General features: G+C 38.3%; 2 protein-coding genes and 1 long non-coding RNA gene across 4 annotated transcripts; 1 reads left to right on the top strand and 2 right to left on the bottom strand.

Moving 5' to 3' along the window:
- Positions 1 to 54: 54 nt before the first annotated feature.
- Positions 55 to 22225, top strand: LOC111335007 (RNA cytosine-C(5)-methyltransferase NSUN2). 2 transcript variants are annotated; one of them, XM_022940836.2, is made up of 22 exons: positions 56 to 203; positions 798 to 893; positions 3862 to 3956; positions 4984 to 5088; positions 5320 to 5425; positions 5742 to 5813; positions 9164 to 9248; positions 9531 to 9667; positions 10025 to 10083; positions 10193 to 10267; positions 10613 to 10743; positions 11081 to 11154; positions 11837 to 11964; positions 16527 to 16671; positions 17329 to 17774; positions 18875 to 18976; positions 19532 to 19667; positions 19954 to 20031; positions 20354 to 20495; positions 21336 to 21381; positions 21699 to 21838; positions 22012 to 22225. In XM_022940836.2, the coding sequence occupies exons 1-22, from the start codon at positions 183 to 185 to the stop codon at positions 22161 to 22163; spliced, it is 2571 nt and encodes an 856-aa protein (XP_022796571.2). In that variant the 5' UTR covers positions 56 to 182; the 3' UTR covers positions 22164 to 22225. The 2 variants fall into 2 exon arrangements, with proteins under 2 accessions (XP_088611428.1, XP_022796571.2); XM_088755302.1 differs by lacking the exons at positions 21336 to 21381; positions 21699 to 21838; positions 22012 to 22225 and adding an exon at positions 20597 to 21329 and having other exon boundaries at positions 55 to 203.
- Positions 3679 to 8379, bottom strand: LOC148735105 (uncharacterized). Its single transcript, XR_015999390.1, has 3 exons — positions 8357 to 8379; positions 5581 to 5659; positions 3679 to 4786 (listed from the first exon to the last, which is right to left on the bottom strand). It is a non-coding gene; the product is annotated as an uncharacterized LOC148735105 (long non-coding RNA).
- LOC111335008 (uncharacterized) lies at positions 12321 to 14106 on the bottom strand. Its single transcript, XM_022940837.2, has one exon. It carries the CDS (start codon positions 13954 to 13956, stop codon positions 13048 to 13050), a length of 909 nt encoding a protein of 302 aa, XP_022796572.2. The 5' UTR covers positions 13957 to 14106; the 3' UTR covers positions 12321 to 13047.
- Positions 22226 to 22360: the final 135 nt, after the last annotated feature.

The raw sequence follows: 22360 nt of genomic DNA, 5'->3' as shown, positions 1-22360 counted from the left end.
CCCTAAACAGCGTCTAACCCTACCTCATGGCAGGTCTCTATTTTTGATACGCTTACATGTTATCCCAGAGGGACCCTGGGGAAGAGGATAAGAGCGTGTCAGAAAGGACTCAACAATCTACTTCATGTAATCTGAACGTTCTCCTATTTTCAAGATAATTTGAGAGTGCTGTTCCTTGAAACATGGGTAAGAGGAAACGGAGGGTGAGTATTTAATCGATTTTAGCGATCTCTACTAGCACTCATCTTTTTACCAGAAAACTTTGTTTTGAACTCGTGGAGTCAGCCAAAAGAAAGCGTCAAAACACGCTTTTAAGGAATTGTGAGCTTTGTGGTAAGATCACCCGCATGTCTACACTTTGACCCTCTTTGATTTTTGTCACAATTGTATTATTTATTTCCTGGGCGCTTTAGTGCGGAAAAAGACGTTCACCTCCTGTTTAGGGCCTTAAGTCAGCATTCTCAACAATGAAATTCTCCTTACCAGTAAATTTTAGATTATCATCGAGACGTCTTCAAAACCTTGGCAAATTTGACGTCACTCTATCAGTGATACGAAGGTCCTGCATGGTGATTTTCAACAGTGTGTGCCCTAATCTTTCTTTAAGACATGACTTAACAAGGCTGATTGAAGGGAACCTGTCAAAATTTTATTTCTTAGTCGCGTAAGAATGACTGCAGTGTGCCGTCCCACAGGAGACTTGCTCATAGCCTATTGTGATATTTTTTTACTCTTAATGTTAATCTTAAAGACTCAGCTACGATTACAGGGTTTAATTTTTTTAATTTTTTCCATAGGAGAGATCAAGACATGGAAACCGGCCAAAGAATAACCAGCCTACAGGTTGGGTACAATCTATCAGAAAGAATGATTTATATGAAGAATATTACAAGGTACAGTGGTGTCTTTTCTCCAGTTGTATTCAGTCTTCCTCATTTTCATTCTCAGTAAGGGTGTTTTCTGAGCGGAGTCCAATCCTGCTGAGGCGGGTGACCTTAGAAGCTGGAGGGGCAGAATGACAGAATGGCAGTAAATTACCCCAAATCCCAAACGACAACGAATGGTGGAAAATTACCCCCAATCCCCAAAAACTCTGGTGGGTGGGAAAACACCCGAATTCCTAAACAATGGTATCATGGAAGGTCACCCCAAATCCTAAAAGATTGAGCTAAGAATAGTACACACATCCAGCCCAATACTGTGTTTTCCCTTGCTACATCATAGTGGTGTTCTGGTCATGTGCCTAAGTGAGTGAGATTTTTCCTCACCCTTTTTTCACCCTCTTGAGTATCACCTACCTGCAGATCAAATCAATGCCCAAAAAGTTATCTCTTCTCTTAATGTGTATCATCTTGTTGGCTGTTCAGTTTGTTTTAGATGAATGAAAAACCACTAAAAAATCACTCTTTAGATGAGGCTGAAAAAAAAAAAATGTGGAAACATTTTCCTCATCTAATGCAGTATCCCAGGGAATGGGTAAACTAACCTGGTTACACCATTAATCACAAAGGAAAAATAATCGATAGTAATGATATTCTACAGGAAGTTGGAAAACAAAAACTACAACCATTTAAAAAAAAAGAAGGAAAGTGGTCAAACATAATATGGATGGACCAAGAATGGCGTAATTTTCCCACAAAACACTTAAATAATCTGAAACTTCCATGATAATGTGCAAACTTCTTTTATGTGCCATCAAAATATTAATTTTTGACTAATTTGTTCCCATTTCGCTTAACATGACGAACTTCGGACACCAAAAGAATTCAGCCCCCTCCATCTACTCAAGGCATTAACTCCTGTCAGTTATACTTATGGCTTTATTGACTTTTGTTGGATGAAATCAACTAACACATTTAATTTACAAAATATCAATTAACACGTTTCATGAAATAATAACCCACGAAGAGAGGCAAAAGGAGAGGTGCAATCATTTTATCGAGTCGTTATGGCAAACCAGGGATTTAAAGGTCACCAAACCTGCAAGAAAAAAGATCAGAACAACTGATGAGAACCTAAACATGACCGTGTGCCTGTTGCAGCTCGAGCTGAGCACAGAACCATCATCAAAGAACACTCGCATGGTTTGAAAATGGTCACGGTGGCACAGAGACAACATGGGGCAGAGCACAAAGGCTTAAAAGAGTCCAGACAAACTACCAGTTGTACCACTACAAAGGTTACTCAGCCAGCGGCAGTCAAGAATAAAATTTACCAGCCTAAAGAAATGAATCCAGGGCACCCATATAGCTCCAGAAGTAAAGGTAGAAGCACATCACCAAGTTTTAGCAGCGATGTTTACTCACTTGCCAAGATGTTTCATTTTCTGTCTAGATGCTGCCCAGATTTTGAAGTGCCAAAACTGAGTAGTGAATGTCTATCTAATAATCCAGTGGAAAGGCCTTCATTGCAATCAATTAAACAGTGCTTTGTGTAATTTTAGAATTCCACCATCCAGAGCTTCACTCTATAGACAAGTCCAAAAATTTCTCTATTGTTATGCTTTCTCATTTTGTTTTTTAGTGTTGGTTTGACCATGGACCATACCTCCAGAATTGAAATACCTGGTTAATATATTGATTTTGATTAAAATAAAATGTTGTTATGGATAACTGAAAAATCATGGATTGCTAATAAAACGCTTAGGAAAAAATTCAATTGTTTCTTTCTTTTTAGTTTTTTTGTTGATCAATGTAACTATTTAGTTCCTTCAGTTTCTGTCAGACAAGCAGTGTTGTCTGCTTATTTCAAGTTACTGACAACAAAGTACCTTTAACAAAGGAATACAGATATCTATCGAAGCTTCTTTCATTTTATTGAAAACCCTCACCTTTTAATCAAGCAGTCAAAATATTTCCTTCTAAAATACTTTTTGATAATTGATTTTAAACATTTTTGTCATTATAACGTTTCTTTTGGGGGAGGAACTGTCTGATTGGAAACGTGGTGGAGGTCTCAGAAATCTTGTGAAAATGCCTTTGCGCATTCCTGATTGGTTCTATGATTAAAAGCACAGTTGATTTACTTCTCCAGAAGAATGACGCATTCGCACAACTAATTCACAACTCATTAGTTTATCATCTGGAAGCTGCCTGTGTGAGTCAGAAGTATCTGGTTACTATGCAAATGAGCCTTGTGCAAGATTGAAGCTCACAGCTCATTTGCGTAAAAAGTTTAAGTGGTTCAAAGCTCGTCCTGATCCGAAATTACATTTTTCTACAGGGAAAGACATCATCAATGTACTGGTATCTCTCCCCCATGAGTACTTTGATGGAGCTTGTGCTAATTCTTTTGTTTTCTATCATAGACATGAATATGTTAAAAGCAACTCCCATAGTGGTGGTGTGTGTTTGAAGATAGTTTCTCCATTGAATTCAAAGGAATTCTCCTTCAGTATGAGTGTAGGCATTTGTCTAAGCAACTTTGTTGGCATTGAGGTTTCTTATATGTGAGAGGCTTCATTTTACATCCATTGTGACTAAAATTGTGCTTTGTGGGACCTAAGTCCTCTCTATGAATTGATAAAGGTTCATGTCTGACAGTATATCTTTGAAATATGACCTCTGTGTTTTGGCTATCAGCTGAAGAATGTAGTCAACAAAAGATGTTATTTCTGTCACCTGGTTGACATAATATGAGTTTTTGTTTATAGTTCTTATCCCCCCACCCCTACCCCTGAGATGTTCAAAGGAAAATACTGTCAGTGTTATTTAATAGTTTCATCTTTTAGGATTCAAGTGATTTTCTGTCATTCTGTCCTTTAGGATTTGGGGTAACTACCTGCTCTTCTCTATATAGACTTTGACTAATTGAGAATATTGTTGTTATTACAGTCATGTGATGTTGTTCTTTCCAACACAGACTCTTAATATAGTTCCCGAGGAAGAGTTCCCTGCATTTATTGCAGCAATGCAATCAGAACTTCCAAGCACATTTCGCATCACTGGAACAAGAAGGTAAAAAATTGTATCTATCTTATATTGCACTGAGTTTTTTAACATATCAAAAGTTATCTATTTTTTAATCACCTCAGGCCATATGTGTTGGATAATGAATGGTAATAGAAGATGAGTTTGGCAGAAGAATTTTGAGTTATGCTTGATGTGGATTGCAGTTTGTTTGGTATTTAAAAGTTTAAAATATCGGTCTTTCATCCCCATGCAGGACTCATATTTAAGTTTATAGTGATCCAGATTTTCTTTCATTCTTTTGCTTACAACACCATCTGCAACAAAAGGGTGGAAGACATCTTGATCAATAGAAATACAGCTAAAAGAGACTATTTGTGGTTCAAAGAATCAATGTTTGAAAACCACAAAACCATTTTGAGCAATGTAGTATGTGACAATCATAAGAGATATACTGTGCAGACATCTTCATTTTATATTTAAGAGTACCATAGAGATTTGATTTAGCGCCCTTGTTCCAATAAGTGCCCCTCTCCAATAAGCTCCCCCCTAAAATTTGATTTTGTGTATAAGTGCCCCTATCCATATAAGCTATCCACTAATTGTAAGTGTTAAGTGCCCCCTATTCAGTTCCAGTGATAGCATGACTAGAATTATGTACATTGAGATCAACCATGGTTCATCTTCCTTTCATTTCTCACTTGAAGCCTCATTACAAAGAAAGTGGTTTTCATCTTAGTCTCTCAACTAATATGTTCACATGACGATTGCTTGGCTGCTCGTTTGCCAGGAATGGTGCAAGTCCATTTTCCAGTCTTTTGATTCTTTTCAAGTAAACTTCAACGCTTTGTTTTGCACCTTCTAGATCTGCTGTTTCCCTAAAAAAGAAATAAGTGCCCTGTAACTAATAAGCAGCCTGTCTCAAATAAGCACATTCCCTTGAGGTACCAAAATTAAATATAAGCCCTCAGCACTAAATCAAGTCATTATGGTATTTACTTTCCTTGTTTATGCATCATGATATAGTGTCATTGCCTGTGACACATTTTGTTTGCCATTTCTTTTTTGTTGATAGTCATGCCCAGAACCTCCTAAATTGCATCAGGAATTTTTTCCTTGATGATATGCACAATGTTCAATGTGAAGGAGGAACAGCTGACCCACCAACACCTCTTCCTTGGTAAGAATATTGCTTTCTGTCATAATTTAAGATATTGCCATTTCTTGGAACATACATGTTGTTGTAATTGAACAAAGTCTCTGAAAAAAGTACAGCAAGTACTCAATAGGTTTTGCTTTTACCCTACCAACATTTTTGTCAGTTTCCTTTCTCAAATATCACAAGAAATGATAATCAAAGACAAAGTGAGGTAATTCTCTGTATAAATGCATAGCACGTTTTTCTTTACAGGTATCCCAATGACCTAGCTTGGCAAATCAATTTAACAAAAAGATTTATCAGAAAGTCAGCATCCATGGAGAAGTTTCACAATTTTTTGGTTCATCAAACAGAATCTGTAAGATAAACTTTCAATATCAATAGTTGCTTGATCAAATAAAATATTAAGTCTCTTAAGCCTGTTGATAATTTCATTTAAAATCGCCAAATACCTACATATCTTTGTTGATGTGCCCTGTAAGGACAAATGAGCTTTGATTCCCTTACTCCTACCTCTGTGGTTGGCCTCATCCACCCTTGAATGTTTTCTGCTCTCTGATGATGTATGGAATTAATTGTATTGTGTTTTAGCCTTCCAATTACAAGAAAGAGAAATCAAATTATCTTTGCAGGCTATCATATTATTGTTAATTTTATTAATTTTTCACCTTCAGGGCAACATAAGTCGTCAAGAGGCAGTCAGTATGATTCCTCCTTTGCTTTTAGATGTCAAACCAGGTCAAAAGGTCAGTATTTTGAAGCATAAATTGAGTCACAGAGTGAATTGAAAGTGGTCTAGTTACCTAAATGATAATGCGATATTGAGCATTTTTTTAAAAAATCAGTTAATAGGTTAATGTTTCTGGGCATGATAAGTACATTTATGTTTGTTTATTTTTTGTAATGTCTGATAGTCTGAATAGTCGGTAATTGTGAAGAAGAGCTCCCCAAAAAACCTGTCGGCCGACAGTCGGCCGACAGACGACCAACTGTCGGCCGACTGTCGGCCGACTGTCGGCCGACAGTTGGTCGTCTGTCGGCCGACTGTCGGCCGACAGTCGGCCGACAGTTGGTCGTCTGTCGGCCGACAGGTTTTGCCTGAAATATAGGCTACCTGTCGGCCGCCAGTCGGCCGACAGTCGGCCGACTGTTGGTAATGTGTCGGTAACCTGTCGGTACCTTGTCGGTAGCTTGTCCGTGAAACGATCACACAATGTTAGGGATTCTAAGTTTGCCGTTACAAAAGCATATGGGTTTAAATTATTAATTTTTTAATTTGCGTTTGTCGCAGAGTGGCAAAACGAGGTATCGTGGTCGTTTTAGATCAAGAGTTTTTGGTCTGGTTTACCAGAAACGTTGAGTGATCCGATATTTCACTCGTAGAATCGTGCCTCGCTTGATACAACATCCAACATGTTTAATACGTTGACAATTGACTTTCAAGATTTGGTGGCTCCTAAAGGAGCCGTTTTGTGCGTGGTGAAATATACAAGATATTTCACTCGTAAAATCGTGCCGCGAACTTCATTGGCAACAGCTGCCCCTCTCTCCTCATGTTGCTCATGACCGGGATGTAGCGCCGAAGTCTTTTGCGACAGGCAACCTCCAGATCTCGCACGGATTGAACTTCTTGGTCGCGGAGGACGAGGTCCAGTTCCCTCGAGGCGACCTTTTTCAATTCTGCTATCGCCACGAAGTCTCGTAGTGTGCTCCGAGGACAGCCTGCAAGACGGAAGGCACAGGCCATGCTGCATTTGTTTTCTTTCATTGTCTGGAGAACCTGGTCATATCGTTCGTGTATGTTGGCCAGGCCGTGGGTGCTGACCCGTATGTGAAGTCTGGTGATCCGTTTGACAACTTGCTCGAAGCCATCGCAGAGTTCTGCCCACCAAACTAAGTTTACTTAGTTTTACAAACAAACGGCTCCTTTAGGAGCCACCAAATAAAAAAAAGTCTTGAACCGACAGAGACAGAACCAACATGTGTATTGTTCAACATTAGATTAGCGGCGCGCTCCTAAATCAATTATCGCATCACGCATCCAAGTCTAATTATTGAATTGTTACGTATAGTATTTTATTACTTAACATAACGAGTAAAAAGATTCACAGTTGTATCATTTATTAAACTTGAAATTGGAAATAGCAATTCATCCCAAACCTGCAAGATAGATTACGATGCTAGCAACAAATACATACATACATACTTAAAGTGCACCTATACCCAAAAATTTTTTTTCGCTTAACGAAATAAGCTTATTTTTTGGAGTATTTCTCTGCAAAAATTTCTTAATTTGCTCAAATCTTCAATTTTCTGTGCCCAGTCAAAATACGGAAAATCGGCCGCCATCTTGCCCCACGACCGAGTTTAAAGAGGAATGGCTCTAGCGGGTAATGTGACGTCAAATCGAGAACACGAAAGTCTGCATTTCACACATTTTCACATGTTTGGGAAGGTTGTAGTTGATGTTGTCCGAAAATATGCCGACTAAGTGTGTTGTAGAAGGATGTAGCAACGCGCGAAATTTGCAAGAGGGTATCGCGCTTCGTACATTCCTCATACAACACACCTAGTCGGCATATTTCGGACAATATCGACGACAACCTTCCCAAACAAGTGAAAATGTGTGAAATGCAGATTTTCGTGTTCTCGATTTGACGTCACATTACCCGCTAGAGCCATTCCTCTTTAAACTCGGTCGTGGGGCAAGATGGCGGCCGATTTTCCGTATTTTGACTGGGCACAGAAAATTGAAGATTTGAGCAAATTAAGAAATTTTTGCAGAGAAATACTCCAAAAAATAAGCTTATTTCGTTAAGCGAAAAAAAATTTTTGGGTAAAGGTGCACTTTAACATACCATAAGAGGCCGCGTTGCATTGTTGGGCGATTGGAACGAAAGTGTTTGTATTGATACGTAGCTTATGGTTTTCAGAGTTTTTGGCCGAGTTTTCGATTAAATTATCTTCCTATGCGATTCTTAGATTGTCTGGTGTGTTGTAAATTACGCAAGTGATATATCCTATACGCATCTGATAACATTTTGGAAGAAACGTTTCTTTACATACTACCAACTTTGCCGTCGATCGGTAAGTAGGTGAAGTCTGTCGAGTCATACATCACCATTACGGATTGTTATGTCACGTTAACTGTTCGTTTTTTACACAATTTTTCTTTTTTCTTAACCTGTCGGTAGACTGTCGGCCGCCTGTCGGTCAACTGTCGGCCGACAGTCGGCCGACAGGTTTTTTGGGGAGCTCTTCTTCACAATTACCGTCAGTTGTCTCTTACCCCAATCTTCTGGAAGACCGTCTTTTGCCTGAGTGCGTGTTGAGGGACTGGGGCTGGGAGACAGCAGGCACTTTCGACTAAACATCTGCACACAAAGACCCCCATTGTTCAAAAATTGGATAAGGCTATCCACTGGGTAAATCCCTATTTGGTGGATACTACAGTATGTTTGCTAGAATTGGTTGGATAGCATTATCTGCACTTTGAACAACTGGGCCCATAATATAAATTACACTACTATTAAATGTTCAGCAGTCAAACTTTTTCTGGATTTAAAACCCAATTAAACTCTTAGGCTGCCCGTGGTGTCACTTATAGGTTTCATGTACCAAAGCTTGCTCAAGCTACATGGAACTTAATGTTTTTTGAAAACAAAAAAGAACAGGGAAAAAAACCTCCTGAACTGAAGTTGAACTCACTTAATGATTCATGAAAGTGAGTGGTTTCGTGATAAACCTCAAAATGAATTGTTTTCGCTAACTCCTTTATTTTCTTTATCTTTTACTCTTCTTTTTCCTCCAAACGCAACAACCTACTGCACCTTCTTATATAGTTCCTTACAATCTTTCTAGAAGATTCTACAGATTTACAACACGACTATTTTTAGTGACATTACATCACAGAATTTTCCAGAATTTACAGTAAACAACTCGAGTTTCTATAAATAGACGTCACGTACTCATGTCAAAACTACTAGAACTTTCCTAAAGGACTAATCAAGAATGTTCTGGAAATCATAGGATAATCGATAAACGTGCCAAATAACATGTCTTCTGTCCAGTGAGTACATGTTTAATTTTGATGTAGATACTGGATGCCTGTGCTGCTCCTGGTTCTAAAACTGTTCAACTTATTGAACTTCTTCATGATGAGGAATCTCAAGGAATTCCTGGTAGGCCATTTATCTCCTTTGTACTGCAGTTCATTTTGTCCTGGACTATTTTTTTATTAAGAGTACCGGTAATAAGTAGTCTAAGAGTCTGTCTGAAGAAGGAGCTATTCTAAATCAGCTGCATGATGATAATTTCAGCTCCAGCACACATTCATCCAATTAAACTGCTTTAAGTAGGTTGAATACTCTTCATCAAGAGTCATCTTGCTGTAAAATCTTGCAGTTGGAAATGCCTGAATCACTGTGTCAGGGTCACCCTAAATTTGTCTTTGTTTCTTTCAGACGGTCTTGTTGTAGCAAATGAACTCCAGAACAAGAGATGTTACATGCTAGTTCATCAAAGCAAAAGACTTAAAAGTCCATGTTGTTTAATCACAAACCATGATGCATCTCTTTTTCCCCCCATGTTTATCAAAGGAGTAGGTTGACTTAATATTATTGTGATGATTATTGAATATAACATGATCATATATCACTATGTGCATAATTTCCTGAACATCAATGTTTTTGCAAAAGTACCAAAAACAGACACTTATCGCAATATCATAGCAAAGTAAGATTGCACTCCTACATTTGAATGCTTTGGTCGCCTGTCAAGAATCAATGTAACTTAATTGTGACTTTACTGTGAAAGAGGAAAATTTAATGTGATTTGGTAAAAGATCAACAAAGAGCTTCAATTTGTCAAGGAGACAATTTCAGTGCAGGAGAGTTGTAGTTCACTGTTGTTGTACTTGTTAAGATTGTCATTGCGTGCTTTGTTTTGTTTTCATTAGGAAGAGGATAAAAAGATGCCAATTATGTTTGACAGAATTCTGTGTGATGTCCCATGTAGGTGAGTTGTGAAATGATATTTCTTTGACCTTTCTCAAAGTTTCTCAGTGTCAACCCAAAGGTTCCAACTGAAGATTGTCCATCACATGTCAGGTAACTTTCTTTCATAGTGGAGATGGAACTATGAGAAAAAATCCTCAAATATGGAAGAAATGGAGTCCGCAGCTTGGCTTAAGTTTATTCAGGTCTGTATGTAAAATTAAATATTGTAACTGTGGCTTAGCTTATCACTTACAGATCACTGAACAGTTTGGGAAGGTCTTATGTTTGGCCTCAAGTTTGCTAGATCTTCTTGAAGATGCTGCATCTTATTGACTTCTTTTGTTGTTGTTGTTGTTGTTGTTGAGGCTGTTTTTATCAGCTTTAATGAAGGAATGACACTCTTTGATTTCACTGACCACACAGTATTAAAACAACTCACAGTATTCTAGTTCAAGACAATGGATGACCCACATGTTTGTTTGTTTGGTTGGTTGTTTTTTTTTTTTAAGAAAAAAGAAGTAAAGGAATTTTTCTGTTTACACTTTTAGAGTGCAGCTGCGTATTTTAGCTCGAGCAGTAGAGATGTTGGCAACTGGAGGTCGCATTGTATACTCCACTTGTACTCTTAATCCAATTGAAAATGAGGCAGTCATCTGTACTTTGCTACAGAAAGCAGAAGGTACTTAACATAGTATTTCACTGATTCGATTGTGAATTTGAGTTTTATTTCTTTAACCTTCTCACGCCTAAGATCTAATTAGTAATGCTCCATACTGTCTGCTGTATAACTCTTGATATTAGTTGGGAGAATTTGATATTGGATCAATTAATAATCTTCCTTGATTGTTGTCAGTTGTTTGCTAAAATTCTTTCTTAATCACTCGTGAGAGTTTAGGGTTAAAGCAGACCTAGAGTTGGATGTTTTATGTTTTGTTCCAAAATGTTACTGCAAGAGAACAGAGTTAAAAATTGGCTCCTGCAAGGATGCTTGGGTGACACTATGTATTGTTGTGTAGGTGCTGTAGAACTCGTAGATGTTTCGTCATCTCTTCCAAAGCTTAAGAGATCCACAGGCTTGAGGACATGGAAGGTAAATGGAAAAAACTGTTTTGAATAGCAGCAGGCTTTCTAGTGGCTAATTCAGAAGAAATTCACATATAATGTCAATAATCTCTTTTTACTCCTGGCTTTTGAATTGCATTTATTACCTAGTGAGTGGACTGTCAGTTCTTAGGATGGAACTTGACCTATCTACTACCTCAAACATTTTAATTCAAATTTATTTTGTGCATGGTATGATTTCCAAACAAGTCTTCATTCTGATCATATTCACCAGCTGTTATTATCCTTACTCATAGTAACACATTCAGATTTTTAGATGCAAAGGAAGTTCCCTTACTGTCATAACAGTATGCAAAAGTAAAATTCTTCAATTAAATTTTGTTTGACTTGTAGTATCTTTGGATGAATCCAGTTTTAAACAGAACAGCTTTACAGTTATACAACAGAAATGCATATACCAATCATAGGCAGACAACCTTTGTAATAGAGTGAATATGAAGTGGCATGAAAGGAATCAAAGTGTAGATTACAAAAGCATTATTCTAGATCATTCCTAGATTGTTCCTTGGACTCAGATGATCTCTCAATCATTTGCCTAGTAATATGTTACACCAGTGAAGTTATAGATGGCAAAATAATTAGGTATGTTTCATGTTGCATACGAGTATTTATTAAATACATTGTATAATTCTTAAAATGTTTCTTTGCAGATCATGACAAAAAACATGAAAGTTGTCGATAACTGTGATCCAGGCACAGAATTTTTTGCAAAAGGATTCAAACCAGAAATGTTACCTCCATCAGAAGATGTTATTGACAAATTACACATAGAAAGATGGTGGGTAGAACTTTGTTGTGATGTAGTGTTCTATGATAGGGGAGTAAATCAATGATTTTGGTCACACATAAGATAAATCAACATTGGCAGTATAAGAATCAGTTACTATATACACTGGCTTATAAACACAAGGGGAAAACATCAGTCCACAATTTCCATTTTGGACCATAGTTTCTCATGCACCTAATGCTATGTAAGCACTTCCACACAATATATTTTTTTGACAGTTGTATAATTTTAAATTTTTTTCAAAGAATTCACTGAACAGCTGCATGCAACTCATCTATTGCCCTTATTGCCTGTACCTAAAGTTGACCACTAACACCCCCCCCCCTCCTCCCCAACATAAAATGATATTAAATGATGTACTTTTATTATTACTAACATAGCCTCAGGGTACATGTAAGTAGGTATTGTGGTTCATCACAGCTTTGTTTCAAGTCCTTAATTCTCGGAAAGCTGAGAAGTCTGGTCCCATGAACTTTGAGGGTTTTTCTAATTCATTGTTGCTACTGTTTCTTATGGTAACTTGATGTGAAACCAGTGGTTGGCAACTATAAAGCATAATAGTTTCCTCTTATCCATTTATTACTTGCCACACGGCTTCTTTGTGAACTACAGTAAACTTTGAAGCAAATTAAACTTACACTAAACAGCCATGTAATGATCATAGTTTCTTTATCCAGCTAACAGACAAAGGGAAACTATGTATTCCAAAAAGTAATGATTGACTCTCCAGATAATATACTGGAGGCTCTCTACCACTGACCAATCCAGACCTGGTACTACTTTAATTTTTTTTCTGTCAGCTCTACGTTACTGCAGATAAAGCCACAGGAAACACCTCTATACAACATAAAATCAACACCAGGTTTAAATTTCATGGACTCTGGTCAAGGGGTGGAATGTACTCAATGTTTACCAGCCAAATTTGGCTCTATAGAAGTACAAACTGCGATTGATCCGTAACATCTGGAAATGTTCAGTTCTCTACAGCGACTTTGAATTCATGTGATTCAATACTTACTAATTAGAGTAAAGTTTAGAGTTAAAAAAGGGTCGAGTGGTGTTTCTGTGTGAAAATCATTGTCGAAGGAACAACACGCGTGTGCCATCAGGGTCGATAGATTGGAGCACACTACTCTTATATTCTGGGTATTTTTGGCTGACATCTTCCACAGCATTAAGATTAGTTTTCAGCTCTTCAAATCGGGGTGTATCGACTGTGAATACAAGCGCGCCAAAGCCACTATGGCGGTCCAAGTCTGGATTGTTAAACTGGCAGCGTTTTACAGTCCAGTACTGCAACTCGAGAGTTGTGTAGGGTCTTTTCCAAAGCCATTCGCGGATTTCTACATCATTCACGTTATCTGATGGTGGTTTTTCATCTGTACAAGCCAAGAAGTAAAGATCAAACATGTCTGGAATGTTTTGCCTCGAAAGAAGTTTCATTCCCAGCGAAGACTCGTAAAACCTGAGGGACTTTTCGATGTCTGAGACTCGAAGAGTTATTTGACCCACGTGTGTTTGCTGACGTAGAGCGAAGGTTGGATTAAGGAAGCTTTTTATCCGTTCAGAACAGAAGTTATGTTGGAAATCACGTTGCAATAGTTCTACGGAGTACCCAAAAGGGTCGTTCAAGTGGCATAGGTAACCAATGTCTCGAAACTGTCTGGGTTGAGTTACATGGACCCCGTGACTTATGAGGTGCGACCGCGCGGTGTCCACATCAGCTAGAGATAGTCCAATCTTCCAGTAAACATCAGAAGATGGATTTGGTACGTAAAGCTTGGGTGGACTGGCTTGCTGTATGTGAGACCGAAACTCAATACATGCTGACTCCGAGTTATTTTCGAAACCAACCCAGTGTATTAAATCGGTTTCACTTCGCATCTCCTTTAACACACTCATTCCCAGTCGTTGACAATACCACTCAATAAGCCCTTTGGTGGCAGATGTATCCACATGGAGTCGTGCAAACGCCAGCTTCATTTCTTTAAGTTATTTTATCGCGGTCGAAAAAGAGTGAGTTTCCAAACTGATTGACCCTCCGGAAGAATATCCGGAAACACACACCTCGTCACCAGTCTCGTGCACATTCTCCTTTTAACTCGCACGCAACACGCTCGTCCACGAAGCGGGGAGCTTGTGACGTGTTACGTTAAGGTGGCTCGTACCGGGTTTCATCTTTTTGATGGTTTGTAACTTTGAAAGAATACAACAGAAAGACTGACCAAGGCCAGTTCAACACTTTTACGGGGTTTAATTACATAATCATTGGTTATCCAAAAAGAAGTGTCATTTCATCACTAGCAGTTTCGTATATAAGAACGATCCTTCGCAGTAAAGCACTATTTGAACAATAGTGGAAATCAGACCTGAAAAAAATTTCAGGCCTGTACGGGATTCGAACCACTGACCTCTGCGATACTAGTGCAGCGCTACCAATTGAGCTAACAAGCCAACTGGGAGCAGGCCATCAAATTAATTCGATATAAACCCGTAGATGATAAATCGAACAACAACAAACATATGAAACATATGAGTGAACTGCGGTTATGAGACGTATATAAGAACGATCCTTCGCAGTAAAGCACTATTTGAACAATAGTGGAAATCAGACCTGAAAAAAATTTCAGGCCTGTACGGGATTCGAACCACTGACCTCTGCGATACTAGTGCAGCGCTACCAATTGAGCTAACAAGCCAACTGGGAGCAGGCCATCTTATATACGTCTCATAACCGCAGTTCACTCATATGTTTCATATGTTTGTTGTTGTTCGATTTATCATCTACGGGTTTATATCGAATTAATTTGATGGCCTGCTCCCAGTTGGCTTGTTAGCTCAATTGGTAGCGCTGCACTAGTATCGCAGAGGTCAGTGGTTCGAATCCCGTACAGGCCTGAAATTTTTTTCAGGTCTGATTTCCACTATTGTTCAAATAGTGCTTTACTGCGAAGGATCGTTCTTATATACGTCTCATAACCGCAGTTCACTCATATGTTTCATACTAGCAGTTTCCATGGCAACGCTTTCATAGGCTTATTCAGACGCATTTTTTAGCTTGTGGCTTAAATAATTCGAAAACTAACCCGGTGACCCCCTGATTTTTTTCAGTGATTGCTTTTGGCACTTGAAAAGGAAAATGCACAAAGATTTTTAAAAAATTCTACGGAGCGGAATTTCAGAAAATCTACAAAAAGGGCAATTTTCACACATCACAAATTTCCTTCCGTAGAACTTTCTAGTTTTTTTTCTGATGATTCCTTTCGACGTTATTATCATATTGGATCAATAGAAGGAAGGGATCACCGGACTTGTTTTCATGCAATAGCTTTCGTGAGTTAAGCAATTTCCACGCGCGTTCTCGCGCATTTAAAAATCTGGATTCTATCTCCTGCATTCACAGTGGCCGCTCAACACATCAAATACAAGCTCTTGGGTAAACTTCTCACAAAAGAAGAAAAAATTCCACGCGGCGCCATCTTTGTTTTGAATTTTCATCTTTTGATCTCGCGCTTCTTTCGCATGTTTCTCTCGCGCGCGTCACGCAAGAGTGACCTGTTGCCCGCGCGAGAAAACTGGCTCGTACCAGTTTACTACTCTCTACTACTCTCGTACTAGAATCCAGATTTTTAAATGCGCGAGAACGCGCGTGGAAATTGCTTAACTCACGAAAGCTATTGCATGAAAACAAGTCCGGTGACCCCTTCTTTTTATCGTTCCAATATGATAATAACGTCGAAAGGAATCATCAGAAAAAAAAAACTAGAAAATTCTACGGAAGGAAATTTGTGATGTGTGAAAATTGTCCTTTTTGTAGATTTTCTAAAATTCCGCCTCGTAGAATTTTTTAAAAATCTTTGTGCATTTTCCTTTTCAAGTGCCAAAAGCAATCACTGAAAAAAATCAGGGGGTCACCGGGTTAGTTTTCGAATTATTTAAGCCACAAGCAAAAAAATGCGTCTGAATAAGCCTATGAAAGCGTTGCCATGGAAACTGCTAGTGACGAAATGACACTTATTTTTGGATAACTAATGATTATGTAATTCTAACCGTAAAAGTGTTGAACTGGCCTTGGTCAGTCTTTCTGTTGTATTCTTTCAAAGTTACAAACCATCAAAAAGATGAAAAGCGGTACGAGCCACCTTAATTCAACAATCTTGTGTCTCACGAAGCATGTTTCATCCAGGCTATTGTTTCCTTTTTTTTATAAATTGATATATTCTTGTTTTGAACAAAAGGTAAGAAACCAGCCATTGGCGCATTTATCGTTTCCAGCACTAATCTGTCTAATCCACCTCTTAAAGTGACGATAGTTACAATTTCATCGCTCTGAATTTCCTGGGAACATTCTTTTATATCATACAACCCGCATTTTTTTGTGTTTTTTTTTTTCCCAAAAATCCTAAAATCTTTTGAGATGTCCACAAACCTTACACCAACCTGGCATGGTCCTTATCATTTTAAATCTGTAGCTGGTAAACAGTGGAGTATTTTCACTGAGTATGTCAGCTGGTGCTGACTTCACTTTAAGTCTGATAATTTTAACTTTACAGTGTAAGAATATATCCCCATCAGCAGGACACAGGAGGATTTTTCATCGCAGTTCTTGAAAAAAAGAAAACATCACATTGGGAAAATGGAAACAGATATAGTGATAACCCGAGGCTACTACCCTGGGAGAGCATGGCAGACTGGCAGGTAGGATTCTATTAAAGTAAATGACACTTAATTACGGTGAATAAATTAATATATCCTCCCTCATGTATCTCCCCTCATGCATCTATGGAATATCATAGGTTCTTGTCGTTTTCATGTACTTGCAAACTCTCATAAAATTAATGCAAGTCCACGCATGTTTTTTGTGAAATTTATGCTACACGTTCAAAGTACCATTTGTTGGTCATTCAACATCTCTGTGCTTCCCATACTCCAGAGCCGAGAGATCTTCTCCTTGGCACTAAATAATAGAGCTCTGTAGTGGAGATAGTGTTTCGTTCCCTTGTGTTCTTAACAACAAACAATTAAATTAATTCAGCAAAGTTTGAAAAGGGGGAAATCTTGGTATTGACCACTCCTGTTACCTACGAAAAGTACACCACTCGGTTCCCGGATGTAGTTGTCGTGTTGATTATGCGATCGTTTTAGTTCCCGGTAGAACACTCTCGTCCATAGAATAACTTGTAATACACAGCAATCAGTTCTTTGCATAGTTTGTAATATTTCCTTTACTCTGCCAAGCCATCAAGAGACACAAAAATATTACTGTTAATTATTTATGTTGAAAAACATTGAATTGGTTATAGGGTTTAGCTTACAAAATTAGTTTGACTGTCCATATTTTTTTTCATTTTACAGACGAGAAAAGAAGCAAAGTGCGGAAAACAAGAAGCCAAAGTTACCTCACGGACGCCCATTGAGACCAGAAAAACTGACTCTGATCAATGTAGCGTGGAACAACAAACCGAAAAGGGGACAAAGAGTTCAGAAAAGCCTGCTACGTGTGAATTTGCCATCAACAGTCAGGTTGATACCGATTATTGTGAGCAACCTGCAAGCACCAATGAAGTTATGGACTACGAACAGGACGAGTCCGATAAACCTGATGAACTGGTTGACGACAATGATTCTAACATTGAAAAAACTGAATTAGATCTTGCTGAAGATGACGAAGCTAACAGAATGACAATTGAGAGTTTTGAAGAACACGACAGTACAGAAAATGGTCCACAGGAAGAACATTCTGCAGGCGAAAATAAAGAGAGTGACAGCACTGTTGACAGTTCTGGAGATTCGTCGCAAGTGTGAGTTGTGGCTATTTTATGGATTTGTTGTTCTGAAAAGCTTACTTGAATGCGATACAAGACAGGTCATTTTCGCTCCGATACATACACAGCCCAAATTTTAGTCAAATGTTTGTTGTTATTTCAGTGGAACAGTCGTTTCACGGACTTGCTAAGGTGAGCTCTGGTGGAAATGAAAACTAGCGTCATACCATAAAAGTTCCGAATACCGACCTCCGGTCCATAGTAGATCTAGTCACGTTTTCTTTCTCGCGGAAGGGTAGGAGGGCGCTTATTCCAAGGAAGGCTCTCAGCTGTAGCTGGATACTAATAACCTAGGTCAATAATAACTCCATAACATCCATAGCTAATTGTTTGTTAAGAAACAATTAGGCTGTGCTGACGGGCAAGTAAAACAACTAGTATGTCAGAAATTGATTAAGGAAGGACATTGAGAAGCTTCGGGGCATTTCGAGAGTCGGATTAATATAAAATTTGTCATTTTCGATGTATTTGCTCTAACTAAGGGCTAGATCTTGAAACTTAAACCTAAACATGTGCAGTTGGTGAGTTTTTGTTGTTGTTGTTGTTGTTTGATGAAAAAGAAGGCAACAGTATGAATGAATGAACTCTTATTTCACGCACATCATTTTGCCATCTCCACCCGCAAATAGCAAAAGCTAGACGAGGCGGGCGGAGAGGTAAGGTTACAGCAGTCATAACAGAAAATATGATAATTGTAAAGTAACTAACTAACTAACTAACTAACTAATAATAATTGTAAAGTAACTAAATAAACTATCTGGATAAATAAGAATTACTGAAAAACAAGCTAAGGTTACAAAATATATAGTCTTACAGAATAACATTACAATCAAATTTACTACTAACAGAACCTATCGATTATTAGTGCATTGATTCAAGGATACAGAATTTGCCATTTTTTGTAGAAGAATGGGCACTTCAACATAATCGTCCTCTGCTTCCATTATCGAGAGCAAAAAGTCATGAAAATTTTTCTTGATACAACTGAGCCCCACCCCTCCCCTCCATGATAAATAATAACCCCAACTTGTTTTGCCTGTCAGCTGGTCTAAGCTATATATTTTTTGCATTTGTAGTGGTCAACCACCAGCGAAAAAAGCCAAAGTGGAAATGAAAGGGTTTAAAGAAGACCCCTTTGTATTTCTCAGAGAAGATGACGAGCACTGGCCTCAAATTAAGTGAGAGATAACTTATTGCTTCGCATGGTTAAATGGTTAAATCTCGGAGATAAGCCGTAGCCTTACACAATTTTTTAAAGGAATTTTTCTGGGTAAATGTAAGAAAGGAGAGAGGGAAGGGTTGCTGGCTTAATAGGGGATCATACGTGAATTAAGAAGCTGGGATGTTTTGAAACAAGTGAATACTAAAACGTACCTTATTTCACTAAAACTAAAACGCACTCTAGTGTATGCTGTCATTGTATCATGTGAGTCATATGTTAGAAAGCTAATCAATAGCTTTGTACTTTTCTCGGTATTCAAAGAGACAGTAAGAAATTATCGTCGTGTTCTTTGAAGTTGTACACAGTAATTCAGTAAACTAGGAAAAGAAGGCGTGGGGATGTTTGTCATAGTGGTATGATTATAAAGGAATAAGTTTGTGAAGAGTGTTTACACATAGATAAACCTTATAACGACATGACACATATGTATATCCAAGAAGAAATAAAGCCACGTAGGAGCACAATGTACGCATTTACATGCATATTAATTTGGATAGATATTGTATTGTAGGGAATTTTATGATATAGACGATGCTTTTCCTGCCGATCAACTTCTGGTGAGATCTGTTGGTGGAAAGAAAAGGAATATTTATCTGGTGTCCAAAGCAGTCAAAGATGTCATGGAGATGGTCACTGACGAACACAAGGTTTGTGTATCGGTTGATATGGGTTAAATTGTGTGAAGTTTCCTACGCTCAAGCGTGTATAATGTATATCAGGAATTCAATCTGTGTTGCAGCTGAGAACTGTGCTTTTTAGGTCACTGAAGTAAGGATGATGTTAAAAAGCAGCTCCCCTTCTCCTTCCCTTGGTCACGATTTTTCACCCGACAAATGACCAGTGACAGCCTACGTAGAGACTACCGACAGTTTTACTGTTTCTAACGCCGAATAACTTTCACCACATGTAACCTTTGATGTGGTTTCGTGCCAGGTTGTTAACACAGGTATGAAGGTGATTGCCCGAGCAGAGGTTGACAATGCAGGATGTCTGTTCAGACTGATGCAGGAGGTATGAACATGTGATAACTATTCCATATACTTTGCATGAATGAGGAATAACTGCTTGAGACCCATTTCCTCGCTTGCTTTCTTATTCCTTTATGCTCTTCTTTAAGGCAGCTTAGAGAGTCTACAATGCTGCGCAAGCAGACTGCTTAAAACAATGTTTAAAAATCCTAAGCTTACAGTTTTTTCTTTTTAGTTGTATGTTTGGCTTACATAAGGATAACTAAATCTCCACACGGACAGTTTTTGCTCCAGTATTTCCGTCATTACAGACTAGATGAAGAATTAAACATTTCTGAGGAAGGATTCTTTTCTTGATGTCACAGGGTATTGAAGCTGTACTGCCATACATGAACAAACGCAAAGTTACCATCTCACAGGAGGATCTCGTCATCCTGTTGACCCAAGACAGGCCTTTCTGCACTGAATTTTCAAGTGCGACAAAGGAGCAGTTGGACAAAATTGAAGGTGTGCTTAGATGTATGATTAAGCCCAACCCAAAAGAAATTGGAAAGACGGACCCTAAGAATTGAAAACTTATTTTGTAACTTTTTTTGTTATTTTGGTAGAGATTGTCACTCCCTAGTTGATGTTGTTTGCCTCGGCAATCGAGCCTTGCTGTAGTGAATACCACTTGAGAGCATTTCCAAATCAGTGCGACAAATGATCAACAAGACCAACTCTGCACCTGTGTACCATTTTGCCATAAATGTTGACTTTCCCCTTGTCTCACTCCGTTCAGCTTTTATTGTATCCCCATATATTTCATTTTACTGCATGAATAACATTGGGTATTACCCTCACAGCGTTTGTGTTGGGATGTGATCAGTAAATGTGCCTGGTTAGCACCTATTTAAGTTCTTCGATGGCCAGACTCAACAGGGAACAGATTACTTGTGATAAACATTTGTTTCAAAATAAGTTTCTTTCAACCGAAGTTTCAAAGCTAGATTGTCAGAATAACGACTTAAATATTTAAAGAATTTAATTTAATGTAACGATGAAAGTTTAAGAGGAACCAAGAAGGCATGGATGGACGAAATAAGAGAATACTAATTAGAACGCATTGGATTTCGATCACTTGAAAAGCAACAGCCAAGTTTATTGTATTATATTTTTCGTAATGCTTCAAAGTATGAAGCTGTGATTTTCCTCCTTAGGAAAAATACTGTGGCTCTGCTATCTTAGAGTTTATTGTCAATAGTTCAAGAACACGGATATAATTACACTGAGTACCTTTATGTTCATGTATTGGGATGGGTCCACGTGAAGTTCTTTTAGTTGAAACTCTTATGTTGCCATTTTTAGATCAGGGCTGTATTGTGTATGTTTATGAACCCAATGGACCATACAGGTTAGTAGTTTGCACTCTAGTTAACTTTTATATCAAGGATACTGAGCATCTTAACGACTTATTCGTGCAGTACATGAACAACAAACGTAAGAGTGGCCTGACAGGATTTATAATCCATATTCCCTAAGAAAATTCATTACCAAAGATCACTACCGTATTTTGCATCTGTCTCTTTTACAAATCATCTTTGGAGTTGTTCCTCGAGAGGTCTTCCTTCCAATTCCTTACCTTTATGTTACATTGTACAAAATACGTGAAGCCAAAACTTAAGTGAGTTGGAGTGTTATTGTTTATGACTGCTTGTTCTTTCCTCCTAGTTCTCCGGAGGACACTATAGGAAGCCGGGTTGTAATCTGTGGCTGGAAAGCTAAGGTTTCCACACGGGTCCAGATTAATAAATTTGACAGGACTCACTACAGTATACTTTGTGGTTTACCACCTGGAAAAAAGCAAAAGGGTACGAATAACTGAGTATTGTTCTATTTGTGTGCGTTTCGTCAATATAAATCAAAGAAGTTGTTATCACTGATTTCCCTAGAGCCACCATTGGCGCCGCGTAGTCTTACCGAGTGTGCTGCCACTCGCAAGTTTATAATTGCAATCAAAGCAAGGGGTTTTTCTCATTTTTAGGGAAGAAAGACGCAGTGGATTCAAAACAGGAAACAACTTCTAAAGAAGGTAAAGACAATGAACCAGATGGCGACGAGAAACAGCCAGGCTTTATCGGCGACTTTCTTAACGTGGAGCCACCAGAAGGTTCACTTGATGTGGGATTCATATGAACTCTAAGTTCGTTGACATAACTCCGTATTATGTTGTGCACTGAATAAAATAACTCGACAGAGTTGTTGTTCTCGTTTCATCTAGAGGCGCCCTTAGCTAATCAATGTGGCTTTCAGGGTAGTTCAACCTAGAAATTAATAGCAAAGCCGGCAGTTACCTGCATTGATATTTCGAAATCTCCGAGCATCTATCAAAA

The sequence above is a fragment of the Stylophora pistillata genome, chromosome 3 (assembly GCF_964205215.1).
Source record: "Stylophora pistillata chromosome 3, jaStyPist1.2, whole genome shotgun sequence".
Taxonomy (NCBI): Eukaryota; Metazoa; Cnidaria; class Anthozoa; order Scleractinia; family Pocilloporidae; genus Stylophora; species Stylophora pistillata.
The sequence above is the reverse complement of the archived record's forward strand: the minus strand, read 5'-3'. Positions and strand labels throughout refer to the sequence as shown.

What these genes read in the sequence shown, in the direction of transcription:
- LOC111335007 (XM_022940836.2), top strand. Translation starts at nt 183, where the DNA reads ATGGGTAAGAGGAAACGGAGG. An exon ending in TGGGTAAGAGGAAACGGAGG is followed by an intron (nt 204 to 797) that starts GTGAGTATTTAA and finishes TTTTTTCCATAG; the next exon opens with GAGAGATCAAGACATGGAAA. An exon ending in CCCCCATGTTTATCAAAGGA is followed by an intron (nt 9,668 to 10,024) that starts GTAGGTTGACTT and finishes TGTTTTCATTAG; the next exon opens with GAAGAGGATAAAAAGATGCC.
- LOC111335008 (XM_022940837.2), bottom strand. Translation starts at nt 13,956, where the DNA reads ATGAAGCTGGCGTTTGCACGACTCCATGTGGATACATCTGCCACCAAA.